The sequence below is a fragment of the Podarcis liolepis genome (assembly GCF_965112155.1).
Source record: "Podarcis liolepis genome assembly, chromosome: 12".
Lineage (NCBI taxonomy): Eukaryota > Metazoa > Chordata > Lepidosauria > Squamata > Lacertidae > Podarcis > Podarcis liolepis.
In genome coordinates, this window is record NC_139563.1 from 1,952,236 (window position 1) to 1,978,255 (window position 26,020).

At 46.6% G+C, this 26,020-nt stretch overlaps 3 protein-coding genes across 7 annotated transcripts in view; 1 reads left to right on the forward strand and 2 right to left on the reverse strand.

Annotated features, from left to right (window-relative positions):
- Nucleotides 1-26,020, forward strand: part of LOC310689470 (GTPase IMAP family member 2-like) — a 153,127-nt gene that overhangs the window by 15,581 nt on the left and 111,526 nt on the right. The window lies entirely within an intron of this gene.
- The window catches only part of LOC310689330 (GTPase IMAP family member 8-like), a 100,673-nt gene that overhangs the window by 2,282 nt on the left and 72,371 nt on the right, over nucleotides 1-26,020 (reverse strand). Inside the window, 3 exon segments of the mRNA XM_083466900.1 lie at nucleotides 6,117-6,308; nucleotides 6,943-7,483; nucleotides 7,487-7,668. Of these exon segments, the coding sequence (XP_083323026.1) occupies nucleotides 6,117-6,308; nucleotides 6,943-7,483; nucleotides 7,487-7,668 (915 nt within the window).
- LOC310689232 (uncharacterized protein) overlaps nucleotides 12,226-26,020 on the reverse strand; it is a 42,146-nt gene continuing 28,351 nt past the window's right edge. For all 3 annotated transcript variants that reach the window (XM_083466641.1, XM_083466640.1, XM_083466639.1), the window contains 2 exons: nucleotides 22,446-25,484; nucleotides 12,226-13,739 (listed from right to left, as the gene is read on the reverse strand). In XM_083466641.1, the coding sequence (XP_083322767.1) occupies nucleotides 13,039-13,739; nucleotides 22,446-25,484 (3,740 nt within the window). In that variant the 3' untranslated portion in view covers nucleotides 12,226-13,038. The remainder of the gene's footprint in view (nucleotides 13,740-22,445; nucleotides 25,485-26,020) is intronic.

Below are 26,020 nucleotides of genomic sequence, written 5' to 3' on the forward strand. Positions count from 1 at the left end.
CATATGTCAGGAGTGCTCTGATGGTGTTTCCTGCTTGGCAGGGGGTTGGACTCGATGGCCCTTGGGGTCTCTTCCAACTCTATGATTCTATGATTCTAAATTTACTAAGATTATTCAGAGGTTTGATCCAACTCCCCAAGCTTTTGATGATATTACAAATATATCATTCTTATTATCATCGCTTGGACCAAAATTTAACACATTTGTAAGCCTCATGGACCACAGAGAAGGTCTAACTTTTAAAGACTTGATCAGTCATTTAAAAGAGGAATGCAGAGATAGAGCTGAATCTCCAGTGATGAATGCTAGAAGCAAGGACAGTAATTATGCATCTAGGCAATTTACAAAGTCCAGAGAGATGCCCAAGAAAGTGGTTTGCTTCAATTGCAACAAAGAAGGGCACATTGCAAAGAACTGCAGAGCTCCTAAGGCAAAGAAACCCCAACCCTTTCAGCCAAAAGGGGAAAAGAAGGGGAAATGTGAATGCACATGGCTACTGCAAGAAAGGAATTTAACTGTCCAGAATCGTGAAAATAAACGTAATAAATGGATCATAGATTCAGGTGTGAGCTCTCATTTTTCATATGAAAAGGACTATTTTAATGAGATAAATGATGTAGACAGATCTGAAATTGAGATTGCAGATGGCAACATTGTTAAAGCAAAAGGTGCAGGTTCCATGAACTTGAAATGCAATATAAACAATGAATCCATTGAGAACACAATCTCTAGAGTTTTGTATGTACCAGAGCTGAGCTGCAATTTTATCAGTGTGTCCACTTTAGACAAGAAAGGTTTCCAGATCACATTTGGAAATGGAGAATGTAATGTGACTAAAAATGGCAAAGTGTTTGCTCAAGCAAAGCTAATAAATGGTGTATATGAGATTAATCTTTCAGAGAACCAGTCTGCAAAAGTGGCACATTTCAGCCAGAAGGATGAGGCAGATCTGGACCTATGGCACAGAAGGCTTGGACACAGAGACACCAGCGTTATTCTGGATCTACAGAAATGAGATCTTGTAAGAGGTTTGGAGGTAAAGCAGAGCAACAAAGCTCCAGCAAAGTGCATAAGCTGTATTACTGAGAAGGCTGTAAAACCTTCATTTCCACGTTGTGCAGACCAAAGAAGCAACAAAGTTCTTGACATCGTGCACACTGACTTATGTGAACCCATGAATGTTCCCTCACTGGGAAAGAATAGATATATTTTAATATTTCTGGATGATTTTACAAAGTTTTGTGTTGTATATTTCCTCAAAGAGAAGAGTGAAACAGTGGACAAGCTCCAGGAATACATTGCCATGGTCAAGAACAAATTCCAGAGAGCTCCAGCTGTGTTAATGAGTGACAATGGAGGTGAGTACTGCTCAAATGAAATGCAGGCTCTCCTGGCCAAGGAAGGAATTGCACACGTAACCACAATTCCTTACACACCACAGCAGAATGCCATAGCTGAGAGAAAGTTTAGGTCCATTATGGACATGACAAGGTGCATGCTAAAGGATGCATGTTTGCCACAGAAGCTGTGGGCCGAAGGAGTGTACACGTAGGTCTATTTGCAGAATAGACTGCCAACAAAAGGAGCAGAGCACACACCATTTGAACTTTGGCATGGGAAAGCTCCCATACGTGTGTTTGGAAGTCCGTGTTACTTCCACATGCCCAAAGAACACAGACACAAACTTGACTCCAGGGCAAAAGCAGGTATCCTTGTGGGATACGCTTCTGGAGGCAAAGGATACAGAATTTTGGACTTACAAACTGGTAAGACAAATGCACACCATGTGGTTTATTTTGATGAATATGGAAAAGCCGACACTAAGAATAGTGTTGTGGACTCTTCTGATGCGTTAGAAAGGACTCAAGAGTTTGCATATTTCCCTTCTGAAACCCCACAAACTACTAATCTGCCTTCGAGTGTTACAGCGCCCCCTACAGACGCAGAAGACCAGAACCCTAGCGGCACCAGAGATGAAGAGGAGGACTCAAATGGGGACATGCCTGCGTTGGAGGAGGATGAGGAAGCTGATGTGGTCGCAGAACCAGAGGTCAGGCGCTCGTCCAGAACCAACAGAGGTGTCCCACCATTACGGCTGTCCTACTTTGCAGGGTCGGCGTTTCCACAGGAACCTTCCACTTGGGAAGAGATACAGGAGATGCCAGCTGCTGAAGCCAGTCTCTAGAGGAAGGCTGCGCAGGAGGAGATGGATGCACTGCATCAGAACAAGACCTGGACACTCACTGAGCTGCCTCCCGGTAAGAAGGCTATTGGCAGTAAATGGGTTTTCAAGGTTAAGAAGGGGTCAGAAGGAGAAGTGCAGCGCTACAAAGCTAGACTTGTAGCACTGGGATTTCCACAACGTTTTGGTGAAGATTATGGTGAAGTTTTTGTTTTGTTTTTTTTATAATATTTTTTATTGCTTTTTTCCAGGGTCAAATACATAGTCAGTAACTCATCAAAAGCGACTTTACAGAAAAGAAAAAGAAGAAATTAAAAAAGAAAATATTCATATTTTCCAAACAATTTTTCATAATCTATTGGACTTCCCCACATCCTCCACCCCCTGCATTCTTTACAATAAAAATAACAGCAAATTGTTACCTTGTTTCATGTGTTTTTTGTACTTTCATCTAATTATATTTTAGATTTAGGGTACTTGTTGTTAAGTCACTTTTTCCCATCATCAGTCCTAAAAGAAAAACATTACTCTAAACTTTGGTCTTTTCATGGTTATAACTTAGTTTCCACCATTTTCAAATTTAATTGCTGAAGCTAATTTCACCAAAACTTAGCAAATTCTCAACATTCATATAACTTATAATGTTTTTGTAAATAGTCCTTAAATTTTTTACAGTCCTCTTCTATTGTTTCTTCTCCCAGATCTCGGATTCTGCCAGTCATTTCGGCTAACTCCATGTAGTCCATCAGTTGCGTATGCTATGATGAAGTTTTTGCACCAACTGTGAGGTACAGCAGCGTAAGAATGCTTTTGAGCATTGCAGCCTCCAAGCAAATGAGGGTGAAACACATTGACATTGCTACTGCTTTTCTTCATGGGCAGATTTCAGAGGAAATTTACATGAAACAGCCCAAAGGTTTTGTGAAACCACATGAGGCACATTTAGTGTGCAAACTCCAGAAAGGACTTTACGGACTTAAACAGGCTGCTAGAGCCTGGAACCAGAAGTTGCATAAAATGCTGACGCAACTTGGGTACAAGCAAGGCGACGCTGACAAGTGCTTGTACAGCAAGTCAAATAATGGACAATTTTCATATATCCTAGCATTTGTTGATGACCTGATTATTGCCACAGCAAGTGAGAGGGACTATACACAGATAGTAAAACACCTTAGCAAAGAGGTGGAGGTCAAGGAGCTAGGAGATGTTCAATGCTACCTCGGGATCCAAGTGGAGAGAGAAGAGGACGGCTCATTTCTTCTCAGCCAGAGACAAAAGATCCACGAGCTAATTGAGCACATGCAGATGCAAGACGCACACCCAGTTGCTACACCAATGGCTACTGACTTCTTGAAGAATCAGCAGGATTCGAAGCAGTTGCCAGACAACAGTAACTACAGGTCGGCGATTAGTAAACTTTTGTATTTAGTTACCACATGAAGACCAGACTTAGCTAATGCTGTGGGGATTCTTAGCAGAAAAGTGAATTCTCCCACTGAGCATGATTGGGCAGGTGTAAAAAGGGTGGTGCGGTATTTGAAGGGTACCATGAATTGTAAATTAAGGTTACCAGCCATCAGAGACCCTAAGTTGGTTGGGTATACTGATGCGGATTGGGCTGGGGATAATGCTGATTATAAATCAACAAGTGATCATGTTTTTATGTTTGGGGATGGACCTGTTGCATGGGGCAGTTATAAACAGAGCTGTGTAGCATTATCTTCCACAGAAACAGAATATGTTGCAGCAACAGAAGCCTGCAGAGAGATCGCCTGGCTTGATCAACTCATAAAGGACTTTGGGTTGGTGAGAAAAGGGCCTGTCAGCTTGCTGGAGGACAATCAAAGTTGCCTGAAGCTGACGCAGAGTGAGAAGTTCCTGGCCAGAACAAAACACATTGGGGTTAAATACCACTACATACGCCAGATGATCCAGGATGGACTTGTGACGCTATCCTACTGCAGCACCCAAGAGATGACTGCTGACATCCTGACGAAACCCCTACCAAGAGAGAGTTTCCAGAATCTACGTGTCAAGCTGGGACTCTGGGTGGTTGAATAAAGTTGTTTATGTTTTGTGTATGTTGTATTGCCTGAGAAGGGGTATGTGGGATGTAAACACAGGAGCAGTCAATGACAACATTCCTAGAGTGTACATGTTAGAACATGGGGATGGATGTCTGTCCAGCAAGCAGGTAAACTTCCTGGGGATGGACTTCCTCCACATGTGACCAGAGGTAGGTGTGGCCCCACCTGTGCAGGTAATGACAAAAGCACAGGGCAGGCAGCCACTCTCTCTCTCTGTCATCTTCCTTCGATGAGGAAACATCTAAGGATGCTCTCTTGGCTCCCAGCCAAGAGAGGAGATAAGGACTATCTTGCTACAAGATAGATTCTAAATGTATGTAACCTTTTTAAGCTGTCTGCCTTCTGGGATCCTATTGTGAACAGAACGTGAGTAAACTCTTTTTATACTTTTATAAAAGACTGTGTCGTGTCTTCTATTTTAAGAGGGAACAAAGGGGAAATTACCAGAGTAATTATTATAGAGGTTCTAGCAAACCTGAGCACACGTTACCGTTGCGTATTTAAAAAGGGAATGTCCTACTCTGCTGATATTTTGGGAACTTGTTAGCACAAGTTGGATAAGGATATAATCTCACAATATATCCTCTCCTGCATTCCTGAACATTCCCACATGGAAAACCTGAATTGACATTACATGTTACAAGGGAGGAGATTTTGACTAAACAGCAGGAAGAATTTTCTGAGTGAGAGCTGCTTGACAGTGGAACGGTCTCCCTCGGGAGGTTGTGAACTCTCCTTCCCTGGAGGTTTTTAAGCAGAGGTTGGATGGCCATCTGTCAGGGATGCTTGAGCTGAGATTCCTGCATTGGAGGCGGTTGGACTAGATGGCACTGGGGTTCCCTTCCAATTCTATGAGTCTATGACATTTGCTTTGATTCAGGTTTACACAGTCAGTTGTTGTGGGGAAACCTCACGGCAACAAACTGTGGGAATGTTCAGGGATGTAGGAGAGGATATATTGTCTGATTATATCCTTATCCAACTTGTGTTAACAAGTTCCCCAATATCAGCAGAGTAATACATTCCCCTTTATTTTAAGTTTGCAACGGCAGCGTTTGCTCAGGGTCGCTAAAACCTCTATAATAACTATTCTGGTAATTTTCCCTTATTCCCTCATAAAATAGAAGAGACGACACAGTCTTTTACAAAAGTATAAAAAAGAGTTTACTCACATTCTGTTCACAGTCAGATCCCAGAAGGCAGACTTAGGCTTAATGAAGTAACATTCACTTGGAATCTATCTCTTAAGAAGACAGTCCCTTTGTCTTCTCTTGGCTGGGAGCCAAGAGGGCATCTTTCACTCAGTAGATGTGGCTTCTTTGATGCATGTAGTCAAAGAGAGAGAGGTGGCTGCCCTGCCCTATGCTTTTGTCGTTAACTGCACAGGTGAGGCCACACCCACCTCTAGTCACATGTAGAGGAAGTCTGTCCCAGCCCAGAGGGAAACAGGAAGTTTACCTGCTGGCTGGACAAACATCCCTCCCCATGTGTAAACATGTTCACTCTAGGAATGTTGTACTTGACTGCTCTTGTGTTTCACATCCCACACAAACAAACAAACAAATGAACATTCTCAGACACAGTTTAAAATCATGGATGTGTGCCTGGAATGTGGTGGGTAAAATGTAAGTGTGGATAATATCTCAGTGTCAACTGAAGCACAGGCTTGACAACCATATGTCAGGAGTGCTCTGATGGTGTTTCCTGCTTGGCAGGGGGTTGGACTCGATGGCCCTTGTGGTCTCTTCCAACTCTATGATTCTATGATTCTATGAACATTCAGGGCTGTCTGAATCTTTCTGGTCCCCATTTAAGGTGTTATCCAGGGCTTTCACGTCCAAACTGACCTGGGTTCCTTGGAGCACTTCTCCCTCCATCGGCCATCCCAGATTCTCCTGGGATTGGCAGGGGGTTCCTTTCTACCTGTCCTGTTGGTTGGGGAGGCTCAGGGTGCCCCAGTGACATGGTGTGGCCAGGCCTTCCCAGTGGTGAGGATGCGATTGTGGAGTCTCTTCCCCTGGTGATCCCATTCAAACTTTCTGAAACAATATTCAAACCAAAACAACCATCCATTGAAATTGACATTTCTCCATGTCAGAGCAGCCAAGTAAGGTGTAGGAAAACGTATATACTAAGGTATATGTTGAAATGTGGAGAGCTGTGCTTAATTTGTGGGGAAAGTGAGGAGGAGAGAGAAGTCAAAACTTAAGAGATTCTCCCATATGTAGCCAGGAGGAAGAACACAGATGTCCATCTGCCTGTGTCCTGGCTAGCACTGACTCCACTCTGGACATTATGAAAGAGGGTCTGAAGGGGCTTCTAAGCACATTCAGCCGAACACAATTAGAAGCCACCCCACAACCAGGAGCCCCAATGACCCGGAATTTCCCACCATTGGGATGCTGGGCACATGATATGCATGTGTGAATCAAATGCCTGCATAGGTCTCATGTGCTGAATTGCATAAAGCAAGCAAACTCTTGCACCCATCTCCATAGTTTGCAAAATGTTAGCAGGTTACAGAGCCACCCCCTTCGAGGTGCAGGATTCTGCTCTCCTTTGGGCTCTTCCTTGTACAAAGAAGAAGAGCAGGTATTTGGTGGGTCTCTTTAAGGACGGGAAACTCAACTCAGGGAGATCTATAACTGCTTCAGAATCATAATTTGATTCTACCTTCAGGGAATTCATTTGGTCCTCCTTCGTCTGTGTCCATTGCCTCTTCCTCTGGTTTCATTTCAGCTGCGCTCCTTGTCGATCCTCTTGGAAACAGCTCAAGGAAAGGCTTGTTCTGGTTGTCCATCATCATCTGCTCAATTTCCACCAGCAGCTCCTTCACTTGCTGCTTCTGCTCGTCTCTTATTGCTCTGTTGTTGAAAGCACAGCAACGGCCCTGGCATTTCCTCACCAAATCCTGGAGAGGTTGGTTTCCAGACAGCTCTATGGACTCATTTAGGCTTTCTGTCTCTAGGTCTTCTTTGCGGGTGAACAAGACGCTCATGTACTTTGTGGCCTCTGGGCCAAAGACCTCCTCCACCCTCTTGGCGGCCACAGTGTCTTCCTCGGTGAAACGGCCGGCCTGCATCACAAACACCAGGGCGTGGGGACCTGGCTCACAGAGAGAGAGGGACCTCTGGACTTCCAGAATATCATGATGTGTTTGAAGACGAGCATTAAAAATCTCTGGAGTGTCAATGACGACCACTTCTTTCCCCTTTCACTTCTCTGCTTGGACCTCTCTGCTGCAAGTCTGGGTCACTGGCTTCGGGGAGAGTTTGGACTCAAAGGTCTTCTTCTCCCCCAGAAGGGTGTTTCCTGTGGCACTTCTTCCTCCGCCAGATTTCCCAACAAGGACAACCCACAGTTCGGAATCCTTGTTGGGTCGACTCACATTCCCAGGCTCTGCTGGAAAGGAATAGGGAACATTAACCACACTCCCCTTTTCCTCCATGCTTCCCAGACACAGTCCTCAGGTTATAGCTTTGTGTCCAATGACCTGGTCTTGGTTTCCCCAAGAAAACCTGCTCTTTACAGCTGAATCAGAGCAAATGCCAATCCTTAGAAAATCTGAATTGACATTACAAGTTACAAGGAAGGAGATTCCAACTAAACAGCAGGAAGAACTTTCTGACACTAAGAGCTGTTTGACAGTGGAACGGTCTCCCTCAGGAGGTTGTGGACTCTCCTTCCCTGGAGGTTTTTAAGCAGAGGTTGGATGACCATCTGTCATGGATGCTTGAGCTGAGATTCCTGCATTGCAGGGGGTTGGACTAGATTCTTCTTTGGCGATCCCTCGTAGCCAAGTAAGATTGTCTTCCATAAACATGGTTTTAACAATGAGTCCATAAGTGACTGTGGAGACCAATTCTGGATCCACACGTCCTTCCACAGTGGGGACATTGGTTTCCGGGCGGGAGTTGATCACAGTGTGGATTTGCCAAGCGTGCCTTCCTCTTAGCACGTTTCTTCCTTGTGTCCTGAGTTTCATTGTCTTCAAAGCCCATGACACCTTTGGAAAAGGCTGTTCTCCAACTGGAGCACTTGCAGGCTGGTATTTCTTAGTTGTCAGTGTTTATACTACATTTTTTATATTTGCCTTGAGACAGTCTTTAAACCTATTTTGTTGACCACCAGCATTACTCTTTCCATTTTTAAGTTCATAATAGAGTAGTTGCTTTGGAAGATGATCATCAGGTATCCGCACAACATGACCAGTCCAATGAGGTTGATGTTGAAGAATCATTGCTTCAACACTTGAAATATACTCGGAGTTGAGAGTGGATTTCATGCTCTTTATTCAGCTCATAGTGGTGAGGAGGAATGGAAGTTCCCCCAGAATGTCTGCTTTATATACATTATTTACACAATGGGCTGCACATGATTGGCTAATTCTGGGATTCTCCTGTAGCCAATCATGTTGTGGATTCACTTCCATCTGGAGCTGGATTGGGTGGCTACTGCAGACCAATCATACTGCTGCATTGTTCTAGCACCAATCAGACTGCTCATTCTGAATCCTATTGTTCTAGGACCAATCAGACTGCTGCATTTTGGATCCTATTGTTCTAGGACCAATCAGACTGCTGCATTTTGGATCCTATTCAACTCAGTACATAACAACACTGGTGATCTTTGCTTCGGCCAGTACACTGATATTATTTTCCTTGTCTTCCCAAGTGATGTGTGAGATTTTTCAGAGACACTATTGATGGAATATTTCGAGGAGTTGGAGATGGTGTTTATAAGTGGTCCATGTTTCAAAAGCATACAGTAAGGTTGGTAGTAGAACAGCTTTTTTGTTTCCCTGTAATGTCCCGGTCCTCAAACACTGCACTTCAATTGGAAGAAAGCCGCACTCGCAGAGTTTAGGCGATGCTGGATTTCGGCATCAGTGTTGGCCCTTGTGGAAAGATAACTGCCTAGGTAGGAGAAGTGATCGACATTTTCCAACGTTACACCATTGAGTTGGATTTGTGACACTGCAGAGAGGTTATTTTGTACTTGTTGGTACAGCACTTTGGTTTTTTGGATGTGGAGTGATAGGCCAAGCTTTTCGTAAGCTTCTGCAAAGATATTTAGGATGGTTTGGAGGTCATCCTCTGAGCGTGCGCACACTACGTTGTCCTCCGCATACTGAAGCTCTATGATGGAAGTTATGGTAACCTTACTCTTTGCTTTCAGCCTGATCAAATTGAAGAGCTTTCCATGGGTTCAATATATGATTTCTACTCCAGTGGGGAGTTTCCCTTTGAAAAAGTGTAGAACCGTGGCAATGAAAATAATGAATAGAGTTGGGGCAATAACGCAACCCTGTTTAACAGCTAATCCCACTTTGAATGGTTCACTTTGAGAGCCATGGTTATCTGCGATTGTTGCTATCATATTATCATGGAGGAGTTGAATGATGTTTACAAATTTATCTGGGCAGCCAATTTTGAGAAGGACAGTCCACAGGGCATTACAATTTACAGTGTCAAAAGCCTTAGCCAGGTCAATAAACACCATATACATGGGTTGGTTTTGCTCTCTGCATTTTTCTTGAAGCTGTTGAGCGGTGAAAATAATGTCCACTGTCCCCCTAGAAGGCCAAAAACTTTGCTAAGATGCTTTGCTAAGACCCTTCCAAGAATTTTGCCAGCTACAGCTAATAGAGAGATGCCTTGATATTTTCCACAATCAGTTCTGTCACCATTTAAAAGAGATTGATAATTTTGGCATCCCTAAAATCTGCTGGGATCTCTTTTCTTTCCCCGATTTTTTCAATGAGCTTGTGAAGTTGTTGTGTAAGTTCAATTCTGCCCACTTTGAAGATTTTGGCAGGTATCCCATCAGGTCCACTGGCTTTGTTGTTTTTCATTTGGTTAATAGCTGTACACAACTCTCCCAGATTTGGAGATACTGCAAGCTCATCTCTAACTTGTTTTTGCGAAATTTGAGAGAGGACCTCAGCAACTACGGGGGAGTTGCGGTTAAGGAGATCTTCTTTCCAGCGCAGTGCAAGAGCTTCTTTATCTTTTAGAAGTGTGATACCGTCTGCTGAACGTAGGGGGCATATGCCATGATTTATTGGCCCATAGATGGTCTTTGTGGCTTTAAAGAAACTCTGTGCATCATGAGTGTCAGCTAAGTGCTGGATCTCTTGAGCTTTCTTTACCCACCAGGTGATTTTTAGTTCTCTGGTTCTTCTTTGAACCTCAGCCTTAGGGTTGGCATAGGTTTTTTTCTTGGTGGCACAGTTTCTATCTCTTTGCCAGATCTGAAATGCCTTCCTTTTCTTGTCAGTTGTGCGCTCAATCTCACTGTCATTCTCATCAAACCAGTCCTGGTGTTTCTTGGTTTGGTATCCAATAGTTTGTTCACAGGCTGCAATAATGGATGTTTTTAGCTTGGTCCAGTGTTCCTCGATGTTATCAGGGAATTCTGAAAGCTGATGGTCCTTCAGAGTCATTTGGAAGCAATCCCGCTTAATGGGATCTTGAAGGGCTTGAGTGTTCATTTTGCGCCTTGGTTTCCTTCCCTGAAGCCTGCGTTGAGGTATAATCTTGATAGCCATCGTGGAGCGTATTAGTCGGTGATCTGTCCAGAAGTCGTTGGCACTCGTCATAGCTCTGGTAAAGAGCACATCATGTCGATCTTTAGCATGGAGAATAACATAGTCTAAGAGGTGCCAGTGGTTTGACCGAGGATGCCTCCACGAAGTTTTAAATTTATTTTTCTGTTGAAAGAGTGTATTGGTAATAACAAGGTTGTGCGCTGCACATATCATCAAAAGTAAGTTTCTGTTCTGGTTGCTGTTGCCAACTCCTTCTTTCCCAATAGTTCCAGGCCACAAATCGAAATCTCACCCAACTCTTGCATTAAAATCACCCGGGAGGATAATTTTATCTTCCTTAGGTGTCTCTGATAGGACGGTATCCAGCTGAGAGTAAAAAATTCCTTTAATGTCTTCATTGGCATCCAGCGTTGGTGCATAAATGCTTATAATAGTAGCTGGTTGATTTTTGGTGAGCTTTATTCGAAGGTTCAGAGTCGCTCATTAATGCCGGTAGGGACTTCTGACAGGAGCTTCACAAGGTCGTTTTTGATAGCGAAGCCTACCCATGTATTCAATGTTCTTGTTCAGATAGACCTTTCCAGAAGAAAGTGTAGCCTCCTTTTTCTTCCTTCAGTTGTCCCTCGCCTGATCTTCAAGTCTCTTGAAGCGCTGCAATATCGATGTTAAAACGTTGCAGCTCTCTTGCAATGATGGCAGTTCTGTGTTCAGGATGCTTGTCCGTATATTCCATGTTCCAAAGTTCAATTGTCTTTTACGACTGCTAGGTGGTGACCCCACTGGGCACGGTAATCCAGTCAGGGAAAAAGGGAGGCAGACTATGTTCAGGGCACCTTTTCTAGCCCCTTCCCCTTTTCAGGGTGAGCAGAGTGGATCCTAAAAAGAGCTGCTCAGTCATGGACACAGCTGCCGAGCTGCTCAACTGCCTCATTCCTTGAGTCAGAACAACTGAATCTGTATCCATCACCCATGTGCCGGTTCATGACTAGGGGCTTCCAGATTTCAACATCCTGCCCCCGTTACCATTTGCCAATCGCCATGGGACTTTTGGGTTTTGGGTTGGGTTTTTGGAAGATGCCTGTGCGTGAATTTGTTTTATGCGTGTAGATCAGTGCACTCTGACCAACGCACAGTCTTCACAGTAGGGCTCTGTTCCGATGGCATGAAGTAGTCACGACAAACTGGTAGATTCCTGTCTGCTGCAACCTTCATCCGATTCACAGCCATTGTAACATACCGCTTGTTATCATCCGCCTGTTCTGCCGTTGAAAACTTATTAGATCATTCTCTGTCTAGCTCCTTCCCTTTGACTGTACTGCCTTGGGTGACCCTGCTGGGAGCATACGATTCCCGACAGATTCGCTCACAAGGGTCATAGGAACATGCAAGCCCACTCACCACGACAAGGTGATGATCCACTCGCAAATGTTTCCACAGCCACCTTCACCCAAGTACGCACACAGAGCAAGAGACTCTGGTCTGAATTACACTCACAGAACCTGAGCTCTCTGCTGGTAGCGAAAAGCAAACAAAGGGTGCCTGAAAAGCTATATATGATCCCCTTACTTAAGCTGGTTTACAACAGCTGCAATCCCTTTCTTAATTTTGCCTCCTAGAGAGGACTTCTTTTCTTCAATTTGATCATACAGCTTCTGCTCTCCAGGCAGCAGAGGCTACTTGTTGGCAATTTTCTGTATTTACTCAGCTACTTTCCTCACTTCCTTCAGGGACCAGATTCGCTGCTGATATCCAGGCTTCAGCTCCTGTTCTTCGGACATGATGAGCAGATCAATGTACTCTGGGGTAGAGAGTGGGTTGGGCTTCAGTGCAATCACCTGAAGGCGCTGGAGGCTTTGAGATGTGAAATATACTCGGAGTCGCATAGTGATTTCATGCTCTTTATTGCAGCCCGTAAAACAGTGATTGAATTTCCTCACAGACCTCTGTTTTTATATACTATTTACACAATGGGTTCCTTCCGATTGGCTGATTCTGCTTCCCTCCTGTTGCATTCTAGGATCCTACCTGCCTAATAGGCTGATTAACTTCCTCCTGGGGTCTGATTGGGCTGCTCCTGAAGGCCAATCAGGTTGTTGCATTCTAGGATCCTACCTGACTATTGTTCTAGGCTCCAAGCTTAGTACATAACACCCCTCCCCTCTAAGTTCCCATTGCACCCGGAAGGTTAGTATTCATAGTCATCAAGGTATGCCGGTCACCTACATATGCATTGTGGTCTGGGTGAAACCCTTGTGAGCTTTCCCTTCCTCCTCTCCCTTGGCCCTTTTCCTGCAGATGTAAGATCCAAGCGCTGCCTCCATGGATGGCGTCTCCAGGTATGGCTCTTCATTCCCCTCGACCATCTCCAGAACCATCTCCATCAGCTCAGAGACCTGGTCCTCCCGTTCTCCTAATGCCGCCCTGTTATTAAAAGCGCAGAAGCGCCCCCCGCATTCTTGGACCAGCTTCCGGACAGCCTCGTTATCTGACTGCATCACGTAATCCCGCAAGGAGTTGCCTTCTAAGGCTTCTTTGCGGGTGAACAAGAGGATGGTGTGCTTCATGGCCTCTGTCCCAAACATCTCCCGGACTCGCTGGGCTGCCTCCTCGTCCTCCGCGGTGAAGCGGCCCACTTGGGTCACAAACACGAGCGCGTGAGGGCCAGGATAAGAGAGGTCAAGGCAGTGCTTGGTCTGGTCCAGCCTTTCATTGTAATCTCCGGTACCCAAAATATCTGCTGTGTCAATCACGGACACAGGATGGCCTCTCCAAGTGCAGGACGCCCTTTGGCAGACCAAGGTGGTTGTCCTGGCCTGAAGTTTCGAATCAAAGAGCTTTTGGCCAAGGATGCTGTTTCCTGTGGGGCTTTTGCCGCCTACAGTCTTGCCCACAAGGATGATCCTCAGTTCTCTCCTATTTCCTGCGGGTTTTGAAAGACAGCAAAGAGCTGGTCAGAGGAACCACTTCTGGTGGGATCCCTCTTAATATGTGATTGTTGAGAATTACATTGTTCCTTTTCCAACTAGTTCCTTTTCCAAATAAACTCTCCAAGCTCTGGCCAGTGCAGGCAAGAATGAACCGGGTGAACCAACGTCCTGGTGCAACTGAGGGGATCTTCCTAGGTTCCTGCAGATGTGCATCAGGATGGCATCCCCACTCAGGCACCTCCCAAAATCCAATGAAGAAAAGAGTGGAAGGATGGGCATCACATCCGAACTTCAGGTATCATCGGCCCAGTCCTGTGGAACTCCCTGCCACTGGAGATTGAGCTGGTGCTGTCTATGCCAACTTTTGAACACCTGCTGAAATGCCCTCCCATCAGATGTCAAGGAAATAAACAACTACCTGACTTTTAGAAGACATCTGAAGGTAGCCCTGTTTACGGAAGTTTTTAAGGATTGATGTTTTATCACATTATTATTATTATTATTATTATTAATAGAAGATCAGTCTACATCCTAATTCCAAAGAAGGGCAGTGCCAAATAATACTCCAACTACCGCACAATTGCACTCATTTCACACACTAGCAATACTTAAAATTGAGTCTACGGGAAGAAGTAGACTCCACCGTGGGAGCAGGGCCAGGGCGGGAGAGTGCTAGAGTCCTGTCTAGTCAAGTTGCGTGGGATCAATTCCAACCTGTTACCTCCGAGGATGTGGACAGGCTGCTTGGACGAGTGAAGCCAACCACCTGTCTCCTGGATCCTTGCCCATCCTGGCTTATAAAAGCTAGCCGGGAAGATCTGGGCGATGGGCTTTGTGGGGTGGTGAATGCTTCCCTCCGTGAGGGAGCCTTCCCAGACCTGCTGAAAGAGGCAGTTATTAAACCGCTTCTTAAAAAACCATCTTTAGATGCGGCCACGATGGCCAATTATTGCCCAGTCTCAAATTTACCATTTTTGGGCAAGGTGATTGAGCGGGTGGTTGCCAGACAACTCCAAGCACGCCTGGAAGATGCGGACCATTTGGATCCCTTCCAATCGGGATTCAGGCCTCACCATGGGACTGAAACTGCCTTGGTCGCACTGGTTGATGATCTCCGGCGGGCTAGGGACAAAGGTGAGAGCTGTTTCCTAGTTCTGCTGGATCTCTCAGCGGCGTTTGATACCATCGACCATAACATCCTTCTGGACCGTCTTGAGGGGCTGGGAGCTGGGGGCACTGTCATACAGTGGTTCCGCTCCTTCCTCCTGGGCCGTGTTCAGAAAGTGGTGGTGGGGGATGAGTGTTCAGACTCCTAGGCTCTCACTTGTGGGGTGCCTCAGGGTTCTGTCCTCTCCCCCATGCTTTTCAACATTTACATGCAGCCACTGGGAGAGATCATCAGGAGGTTTGGGCTGGGTGTTCATCAGTATGCGGATGATACCCAGCTCTACCTCTCTTTTAAATCAGAACCAGTGAAGGCGGCGAAGGTCCTGTGTGAGTGTCTGGAGGCGGTTGGAGGATGGATGGCGGCTAACAGATTGAGGTTGAATCCTGACAAGACAGAAGTACTGTTTTTGGGGGACAGGAGGTGGGCAGGTGTGGAGGATTCCCTGGTCCTGAATGGGGTAACTGTGCCCCTGAAGGACCAGGTGCGCAGCCTGGGAGTCATTTTGGACTCACAACTGTCCATGGAGGAACAGGTCAAATCTGTATCCAGGGCAGCTGTTTACCAGCTCCATCTGGTGCACAGGCTGAGACCCTATCTGACCGCGGACTGTCTTGCCAGAGTGGTGCACGCTCTAGTTATCTCCCGCTTGGACTACTGCAATGCGCTCTACGTGGGGCTACCTTTGAAGGTGACCCGGAAACTACAACTAATCCAGAATGCGGCAGCTAGACTGGTGACTGGGAGCGGCCGCCAAGACCATATAACACCGGTCTTGAAAGACCTACATTGGCTCCCAGTACGTTTCTGAGCGCACTTCAAAGTGTTGGTGCTGACCTTGAAAACCCTAAACAGCCTCGGCCCAGGATACCTGAAGGAGCGTCTCCACCCCCATCGTTTGGCCCAGACACTGAGGTCCAGCTCCAAGGGCCTTCTGGCGGTTCCCTCCCTGCGAGAAGTGGGTTTACAGGGAACCAGGCAGAGGGCCTTCTTGGTGGTGGTGCCCGCCCTGTGGAACGCCCTCCCATCAGATGTCAAGGAAATAAACAACTACCTGACATTCAGAAGACATCTGAAGGCAGCCCTGTTCAGGGAAGTTTTTAATATGTGACATTTTAGTGTATTTTTCATCTTTGTTGGAAGCTGCCCAGAGTGGCTGGGGAAACCCAGCCAGATGGGCGGGGTACAAATAATAAATTATTATTATTATTATTATTATTATTATTATTATTATTATTAAAATTCTACAAGGCAGGCTTAAGCAGTATGTGGACCGAGAACTCCCAGGAATGCAAGCTGGATTTCGAAGGGGCAGAGGAACCAGAGACCAAATTGCAAACATGCACTGGATTATGGAGAAAGCTAGAGAGTTCCAGAAAAACATCTACTTCTGCTTCATTGACTATGCAATGACGGTGTCAACCACAGCAAACGATGGCAAGTTCTTAAAGAAATTGGAGTGCCTGATCTGTCTCCTGAGAAATCTCTGTGTGGGACAAGAAGCTACAGTTGGAACTGGATAGGGAACAACTGATTGGTTCAAAATTGGGAAAGGAGTACAACAAGGCTGTATATTGTCTCCCTGCTTATTTAACTTAACAAGCCAGAATTAAGATTGCTGGAAGAAATATCTGAGGAGATTTCACCCCTCCCATATCCAAGAATCTGCTGATGAGTCTGGTGATTTTCCAGAGAGGAGGGGCAGTTTTCTGCTCTCTACTTATTTCGCTCCAGCACCACATCAAAGTGTCAGTCAGTGTCGGAGAGAGAGAGACTGAGTGTTAGAGAGAGAGTGTGTGTTATCTCTGTAAGGTTGCTGCTAAGAGCAGCTGCAGACACTCAGTGCAGTTCAGCATTCATTTTACGTTTAGACCTCATTTAGCTGTGTATATAGTTGTATTATAGTTATAGATAGAATAAAGAAGATATTCTACAGAGCTGCTCTCCGAGTGGTTTATACTCTGCTGTACTCTGCTGTGCAATGACTGTCTTGTGGAAGTGAATCCGGTGCTCACAACTCTAAGCTGTGAGTCCACAGCACTTTGACCTGTTCCTGTGCAGAAGGCGGTCTCTGGAAGTGCTACCCAGCTCGCCGAGCCCAGTCGGGGCTGAAGTGGGTGAGTCCAGTTGGTGACACTGGCTCAAGGGCGATGCTGACAATATCAACAACCTCAGATATGCAGATGACACAACTTTTATGGCAGAAAGTGAGGAGGAATTAAAGAACCTGTCAGGGAACTGCCATCAGAGGGAAAAGGAGAGGAAAGTCGCTCCAGCGATGCAGGGGAGGGAACTAGCAAGGAGGGAGAGAGGGTTCCCACAGGGGAAAGAAATCCAGGGGACACCAGGGAGAAAGGGGAAGCCGGGAGCAAGGTGGAGGGGAGGCTCAGAGACTCTTCCAGTGAAATCAGCGGAGAGAGCACAGGACCTCCGCTTGGCACGCCCACGCTGCACAGAAGGCTTTCACACAGAGAATCTAGGAGGAGACTTGGTGTCAAGCAACTTTTATGTTGAAAGAAATTTAGGTCCCGCCCACTGATGGATTCTGCCAGTGACTAAGACAGCCGCGTTTCAAGGGCTGTCAACCGGGGAAAGTTTTAGCTACACAGCTAGCTTGGAGCAGTTTGCAGTTTACGCACAAGCAACCCCAATCCCCATTACAGCAATCCGTCAGTCCTCGTTGCTTGTGCGGAGAGCAGCAGAGACAGCGTCATGAGTCAAACTGGAGGGGCAGGCTCCGGAGAAGGGGCCAGGAAGGAACCAACGCTCGAAGAGAGAAACAGAGAGTTGGAGCAGCAACTGGCTATACTAGCGGCGCGGCTGGATGAAAGGAGGACTCAGGACGCTGGGGGAAAGCCCACCCCCATCGCAAGGAAGGTACCGGGACTTGTACAGAAGTTTTCAGGCAACCCCAGAGACTATAATGCATTTAAGACAGAAGTGCAATATGCGCTGGACTTGCAATATGGGGATTTTGAAGACGATGGGGGAAGGGTCGCTTTTGTGATAGGGCACCTGGAAGGGGGGGGGCAGAGAATGGATTAGGCCCTTAATGGCATCGGAGAATGCCGCCTTAAAGGACTTGAGGAAATTTTTTAGCGCGATGGACCACATGTTTTCAAGTGATGTGGAGCAAAGTGTGACACGCAAAGAGCTGATGACGTGCAAACAAGGGAACCAATCAGTGAGAGAGTACTGGTCACGATTTGCAATGCTAATCCACAAACTCGGGTGGGAACTGGGTTCCGAACCAGTACAAATGCTATTTGAGGAGGGCTTATCCTCTTGGGTAAAAGATGAACTTTCCCGCTCGCCCCGCCCGCAATCGATGGACCAACTGACTAAAATGGCGCTATACTATAAGGGAGCATTGTACATACCAGAAGGGGACTTGAGGAGAAAAGTACTCAAACAACTCCATGATAACCCCACGGCGGGACATTTTGGTCAACATAAGACCATGTTACTAGTCACCAGGCAGTTTTGGTGGCCAAGAGTGAGGGAAGATGTTCGAGAATACGTACGGGGGTGCCAGCGCTGCCAGAGGGCTAAAGGGGAGAGGGCACCACCCGCGGGGTTACTGGAGCCCTTACCCATCCCGGAAAGCCCATGGGAGGTGGTATCCTTAGATTTTATGACCGATTTACCCAAGTCCAGGGGGAAAACAGCAGTCATGGTGGTAGTGGACTTGATGACCAAAATGTGCCATTTTATTGCTTGCTCGCATGCAGTGACAGCAGAGGAGACAGCTAGGCTGTTTATAGATCACGTTTTCAGGTTGCATGGCGCTCCCTTGAGGGTTTTGTCCGACAGAGGCAGACAATTTACTTCCAGGTTCTGGAAGAAACTCATGGGTCTGCTGGATATCGAAGTGAGCTTCTCGATGGCCAGACACCCGGAGACCAACAGACAAGCAGAAAGAGCTAATAGCGTACTTCAGCAGTATCTTCGGTGCTACGTCAATGAAAGGGGAAACGATTGGGTGGAAAAGCTAGCGCTGGCCGAATTTGCATACAATAACGGTGAACATGTGTCCACGGGAATGAGTCCCTTCATGGCCAATTACGGGTGTCACCCCAGGGCCTTCCCAGGGGAGGGGGAGGGGAGGGGGAGTGTGCCGGCGGCCGAACAATTTGTGGAAGAAATGGAAGCTTTACACCAACAACTTAAGGTTAACCTGGAGAGAGCTAAAGAAGTATACAAGAGGCAGGCAGACAAGCACCGGAGAGAAGGGGAGACTATAAGAGTGGGAGATCAGGTGAGGTTGTCAACCAAAGGGTTACCGTTCAAAGGGGGGTGTAGGAAATTACAGCCGAGACGGCTGGGACCCTTTGAAGTAACGCAGCAGGTAAACCCGGTAACCTTTAGGCTGAGATTGCCCACCAACATGAAGCTACACCCGGTGTTCCACAGGTCCTTGCTTTCACCGTACCGGGAGGGGTGGGAATGGCAGGGAGGAGAAAGAGAAATCCCCAGGCATCCACGGGTGGAGGAAAGGGAATTCAGTGGTCAGGCAGCGGAAATCCTCGATTCAAGGTGGAGAGGGAGAAGGGTGGAATATTTGGTGGCCTGGGAAGGGGAACCAGAGTCGGAAAACGCTTGAGTTCCTGCGGAAGAGATCAGGGATGAGTATCTGCAGGAGGAGTTTCATAGCAGGTTCCCAAGGAAGCCCAAACCCCTTGGCAGGTTCTGGAGAGAGCAATTTGGCACCACGGAGGATGAAGAAGAGTTTGAGGGGTGGCCAGCCTCAGAAGAGGAGGAAGGAGGGGAAGCCGAGGAAGAGGAATCCGACTGGGGAGATTGGGCAGCGGAAAGAGATAGCAACAGATGGAGAGCGGTGTTTGAATCCTCCGAGGAAGGGGAGAGCTCCTTCCAGGGGTTTCCCGCGTCGCCGTCCGAGGAACGGAGGGGAGAGGGGGAGGGCCCTGGGAGGGAGGTGGATGTCAGGGAACTGCCATCAGAGGGAAAAGGAGATGAAAGTCGCTCCAGCGATGCAGGGGAGGGAACTAGCAAGGAGAGAGAGAGGGTTCCCACAGGGGAAAGAAATCCAGGGGACACCAGGGAGAAAGGGGAAGCCGGGAGCAAGGTGGAGGGGAGGCTCAGAGACTCTTCCAGTGAAATCAGCGGAGAGAGCACAGGACCTCTGCTTGGCACGCCCACGCTGCACAGAAGGCTTTCACACAGAGAATCTAGGAGGAGACTTGGTGTCAAGCAACTTTTATGTTGGAAGAAATTTAGGTCCCGCCCACTGATGGATTCTGCCAGTGACTAAGACAGCCGCGTTTCAAGGGCTGTCAACCGGGGAAAGTTTTAGCTACACAGCTAGCTTGGAGCAGTTTGCAGTTTACGCACAAGCAACCCCAATCCCCATTACAGAACCTCTTAAGGAGGGTGAAAGAGGAGAATGCAAAATATGGTCTGAAGCTCAACATCAAAAAAACAAAGATCATGGCCACTGGTCCCATCACCTCCTGGCAAATAGAAGGGGAAGAAATGGAGGCAGTGAGAGATTTTACTTTCTTGGGCTCCATGATCACTGCAGATGGTGACAGCAGTCACGAAATTAAAAGACGCCTGCTCCTTGGGAGAAAAGCAATGACAAACCTTGACAACATCTTAAAAAGCAGAGACATCACCTTGCCAAGAAAGGTCTGAATAGTTAAAGCTATGGCTTTCCCAGTAGTGATGTATGGAAGTGAGAGCTGGACCATAAAGAAGGCTGATCCAGTGGCGTAGCGTGGGGGGTGCCAGGGGTGCTGGCCGCACCGGGCGCAATATCTGGGGGGGCGCGAGTCCAGAGGGAAGGGACAAGTTCCTTCCTCCGCCGGGCTCCCCGCCACCACCGCCAGCCTTGCGCCCTAGCACGCGCGCGCCCCCCGCCGCCGCTGCGGCTGCGCTCCACTCACTGCTCGCAGGAGGAGCAGCCGCTGCAGCCGCGCCGACGCCGCCACCGACGCCTGGCCGGGCACGGGCAGCCTCTGCACCCTGCCGCCGCCGCCATCCCCTCTGCCCAGCCACAGGCGGCGGCTGCTTCTGCCTCCATCCTCCTTCGGGCAAGCAGCGTTGTTTGCGCGGCAACTCGCAGGTTAGGGGTTGGGGGGGCGCAAATTACTTGCCTTGCCCCGGGTTAGGGGGCGCAAATTACTTGCGTTGCCCCGGGTGCTGACAACTCACGCTACGCCGCTGGGCTGATCATCGAAGAATTGATGCTTTTGAATTATGGTGCTGGAGGAGACTCTTGAGAGTCCCATGGACTGCAAGAAGATCAAACCTCTCCATCCTTAAGGAAATCAGCCCTGAGTGCTCACTGGAAGGACAGATCCTGAAGCTGAGGCTCCAATACTTTGGCCACCTCATGAGAAGAGAAGACTCCCTGGAAAAGACCCTGATGTTGGGAAAGATGGAGGGTACAAGGAGAAGGGGACGACAGATGACAAGATGGTGGGACAGTTTTCTTGAAGCTACCAGCATGAGTTTGACCAAACTGAGGGAGGCAGTAGAAGACAGGAGGGCCTGGCGTGCTCTGGTCCAGGGGGTCATGAAGAGTCGGACACGACTAAACGACTAAACAACAACAACAAATGTTCAGGTATATACTGAATTTCCTAAAGCGTATATGTGGTTTATTGAAATTTCTTTACTAAATCACAGGAATAGTCGGTCAGGAATTGTTTGAGAAACAATTATGATATCATTTTGTAATTGATGATATATATTTAGTATGTCTGCTGGTATGAATGGAGGTATGTCTGAAACATGAATGAAAACCTGATGGTTGGAGGCTCTAAAGAATCAATGGATAAAAGAAGTTATTGAATCAAAGATAAAGAACTGATTAAATTAATTTACAAAGTACTATTGAGTTGAAGTTGGAAAACAGGATGATGAGCAAAAATGGACTGAGATAAAGAACCATTATCAGACTATTAAAATAGGATGGATGAAAATAGACTGAGATAACGAACGATTATCAAACTATTGACTATTGAATAGATGGAGGAACAGTGAACCAGTTACTGGACTGTGCAAGACAGGATGAACAGTATGATAACATGTCTGGGTGAACCAAAGGATACATTGAGAACATGGTTGAGATAAATGACTTCTTAAAAACGACATGTCGAAAGAAACATGCTGTTCATAAAGACAGTATGACAACATGACGGAAACCAGACTGTTTCCAACTATCACTATTCATATCTATTTGAGGAACCAGCATGACGACAGCTATCATTTAGTCCTACCCCTTCAATACAAGACAATGTAACTATACGGGGACCTGAGACTATATAAGGACCTGGAAGGCCTTGGGAACTTTGTGTGCTGTCCTACCTGCAGGAGGATGCCATCCGTTGACTCTTAAAAGAGACTGGCCATCTCTTTTAATGGGTTCAACTATCTGGCTAGTATGAATGAGAGGAGTGAATGGATGAGTTCTTATTACTTGTTAAACAATAAAGGGTTGTATTCTCGTGAGATTTGTGTCATTTTGTCTTTCTTGAAAATGCTCTGATAAAGTTAAAAGGTACTTAACTGTTATTTTCATAACACAGGCGCTGGGCCGGGGCTGGTGTCTGGTAGTTGCAGTCTGCTGAGGGTCTCCGCATGGCCCATTGCCTTCCCAGGCTGGTGGAGCTCTGCATCTCTTCAATAGCAGCTTCAAGCTCTTTTCGCTTCCTGAGCACTTCCTTTGTCAATGTTAAGCTCTTGCTTTCTAGCGTGTGGGATGAATCAAAGAAGGTCTTCATGCTCATGGTGCCCATTTCCCAAAACATTTTATCAAAATTGAAGTTGCCTCCGGGCTCCACTGGATTGTTGGCAAACAGTGCTGAATTGTTGAATTTGAAGTGCACAGGGGTGCCCTTGGCATCCTTAGCACATGGTACATTGGCTTCCTCAATGGCCTCGAGAACAGGAGGGGTCTGTCCATCTGCAAATGTGATCAGGACTTGGATGTTGTCCTTTATATCTTTGCCAAAGATGGAGAGCACAGAGTCAAAGATGTACTTCTGGGCATGAGTTAAACGAGCAGAAGAGGCCTGGACGACAATACAGATGGCGTCTATATGATCAGTGCCCCCTGGGGAGGAGAAAAACTCCCGGATCTGCTTTGCTATCAACTTGTCATGCTCTGTTCCTCTTGTGTCTCCAAATTCTGGAGTGTCAATAATGGTGAGGGAATAGGGGACTTGGAAACCCTTGCAGTAGTGGACAACGTAGGCAGTCACTTCTGATGTTTGGCTTTGAGCTTGGCTTCTGTTGGTATTTTCATGAATAAGTTTGAATCGGAATTTATCTCCCCATTGCACACCCAGGACATAATTGATCATTCCATTGATGAGAGTGGTTTTCCCTGACCCTGTTGCCCCCATCACCATAATCACATTGTTGGGGACCTGAATGTTCTCTTTCCCTAGCTGGTATGTTAGACAGGATCCAGAGACATCCTGTATGGGCTTCAGTGGCAGAGCATACACTGCTGGTGGCCCATCCTCCACACAGGTGCTGTCTTGGAGGTATTGACAAGCTGCTCTCTTCTCGTCTCCTTCCAATGATGTGGAAACCTCAATCTCTTTGCTGGGCTCACTCTCAGCCCCACCGGCACACATGGCTGAGACTCTGAATCTGTAGGGTGTCTGGGGCTTCAGACCATCAATCTCACAGAACTCTGTTTTCTTCCCTGTTCTTTTTTCAGCCCATTCATCTTTGTCCTTGCTTTTTGCTTCTCCTGCCTCTTTACTGTAGTCCACTTTGTATTCCTTTATAACAGCTCCCTGGCCAATGATCTTTGGGCTCTCCCAGGCTATACTGATTTTGGAAGACTCTGCGATTATCACTCTCAGTTCCCCAGGAGGGCTGGTAGGAAGTGTCTGTACAGATTTACTCAAATCACTAGTCTCACTAAGTCCTGGTTTGCTCCTAGCACTGTATCGAAACTGGTATTCTGTGTTTGCGCTCAACCCTCTCACTTGGAATGTCTCCTGACTGTCCTCAGTATTCACAATCTCCCAGTTTCCTTCTCCTGCAATCTTGTACTCTACTTGATAGCTGGAGATTGAAGCCCTCCCATACTCAGCTGGTTGAAATGTCAGCTGCACACTCTCATGTCCAATTCGGCCAATCAGTGGAGGGAGAGGATTTGAGGGCAGCTCGAAGTTGCTGCTGAGCATTTCCCCATCTTCATAGAGGTAAATGGAAGCTCCTGGGCTGTTCTGGTCTGGGACAGAAGCCACAAGGAACCGGGTCTTCCCATTGGATTCATTGACTTGGGCAAAATCAACAATGGACTTGGCAGCTTTCCGAGCTTTTCTCTGTCTGTCTTTTCGCTCAAACCAAGCATTCCAGTCCTCAGGTGCATTCTGGACTCCTGTAGGATCTGCTGATCGTTTCTGAAGAAAGTGTTGTAAGCTGGTTAAAAATGGTTCCTCATCATGTAAAGAGGTGAATGTAAATGAGACAACAAATTCATTCTGGTGGTTAAGCACTACCTCTTCCAGTTTATTCTGGGAGGAGATGGTTTCTAATCCACTCAGGATACCAAGGTAAGACTTGACCATATTTATCTCTCGTTCCTTGGTGTCCAAAAATTCATTGAGTCTTTGGCCATTGAAGGGTGATTGATTCACGGATGTTAAGATGTCTACCAGAACTCTTTCCTTTTTCCCCCCTCCCCGGATCAAAGGCAGGATTCCTGCCAGATCTTGCTGGAAAGTCTGCCTGTGTTGCTTGCAGAAATCCTGGAATCTCTTGATTTTCAACTTTATTTCTGGGAAGGTGCTAGCAATGGGATTAGCAGCCAGATCATTGCATCTCATATCAATTTCACTCAGTTGCTCCATGACGGTTTGGGCATCATAGATGAGTGCTAAGCTGATCTCACGCACCATCTTAGCTGCTTTGGAATCCAGCTTGGTCAGTGGGTACAGCCAAACTCTGACAGGCACAGCCTTGTCCCCATTGGTACCCAGCATTTTGGGCAGAGCAGTGTAGACTTTCATGGCATCTTGAAAAGTCACTGGATTGCTCTCCAGAGAAAAATCTCCATAGAACTTGCAGTTGAACTGACTGGCATGCTTTCTTTCCTGGTCGTTCATGTGGAGGGCTGCCTCGCCTTCAATAGTGACCATCTTCTGTATCATAACTTTGAGGCTTCCTTGTATGTCTTGCATGGACTCGGAAGAAGAGACATTTCGGTCAAACACAAAGAAAGCCTGGGCTCCATACAAGATGGCAGTGACAACATGGGTGGCTGTGCCATGCTGAAAACCAGCTGGATAAGTGATATTTCGGATCCCCAAATGGCTCATGGTCAGCTGTGAATACTTGGTGGTAGCTTTGTACTGCAGAGTGACTCTGGCCTGTTTCATGGACTTCTTGGTGTCTTGAAGGAATTTGCCTGATCCACCCACTTCAACCAATCCCACCAAAAAACTGGCCTTGAGTGATGGTGAGACATTGAGGGCAGAGGCCTTATCATCGATGGAGTCAGATGCAATGATTTCATATTCAGTCTTTGGTTGTGGTTTGATACACAAGTCCTTCTGAAGTGAGGCCTGGTCCCAAAGGGTGATTCCTGGGATAAAGCAGAGAAATATGCAATGCTTGAGTATGTTCACGCAAATGTAGAACACAATTAGCCTAATGCCCAAGGTTGTACAGAGAAAGAAGGAGTTAAAATAGACCTATCATTGCCCACAATGTCTGCACTCATGAATTTTGTCCCACTGTCATCCCCAACGAAAGAGGTTTGTGCAGTTTTGTAAAACTTTGCAAAAGGCAGAGAAAATATTTGACCAGATATGATAGTGGAACAAATTTTACAGAGGTTAAGTACCATCTATACATCATTTTCATAATATTTTCCTTTAACACTGTACATGCAGTGAACTTGACCCCTTTCCTTCACAACCTTTCCCAATCTTCAAACATTATGTTATGTCCCACATCTCTTGCCCAATCTATCATCACAGATTTAACTTGTTCATCCTTTGTATGCCACTCCAACAACAGATTATACATTTTAGACAAATTTTTAACTTTAGAATCTAACAACTCCATTTCCAGTTTGGTTTTCCCCAATGCAAAACCATTTTTCTTATCTAATTTATA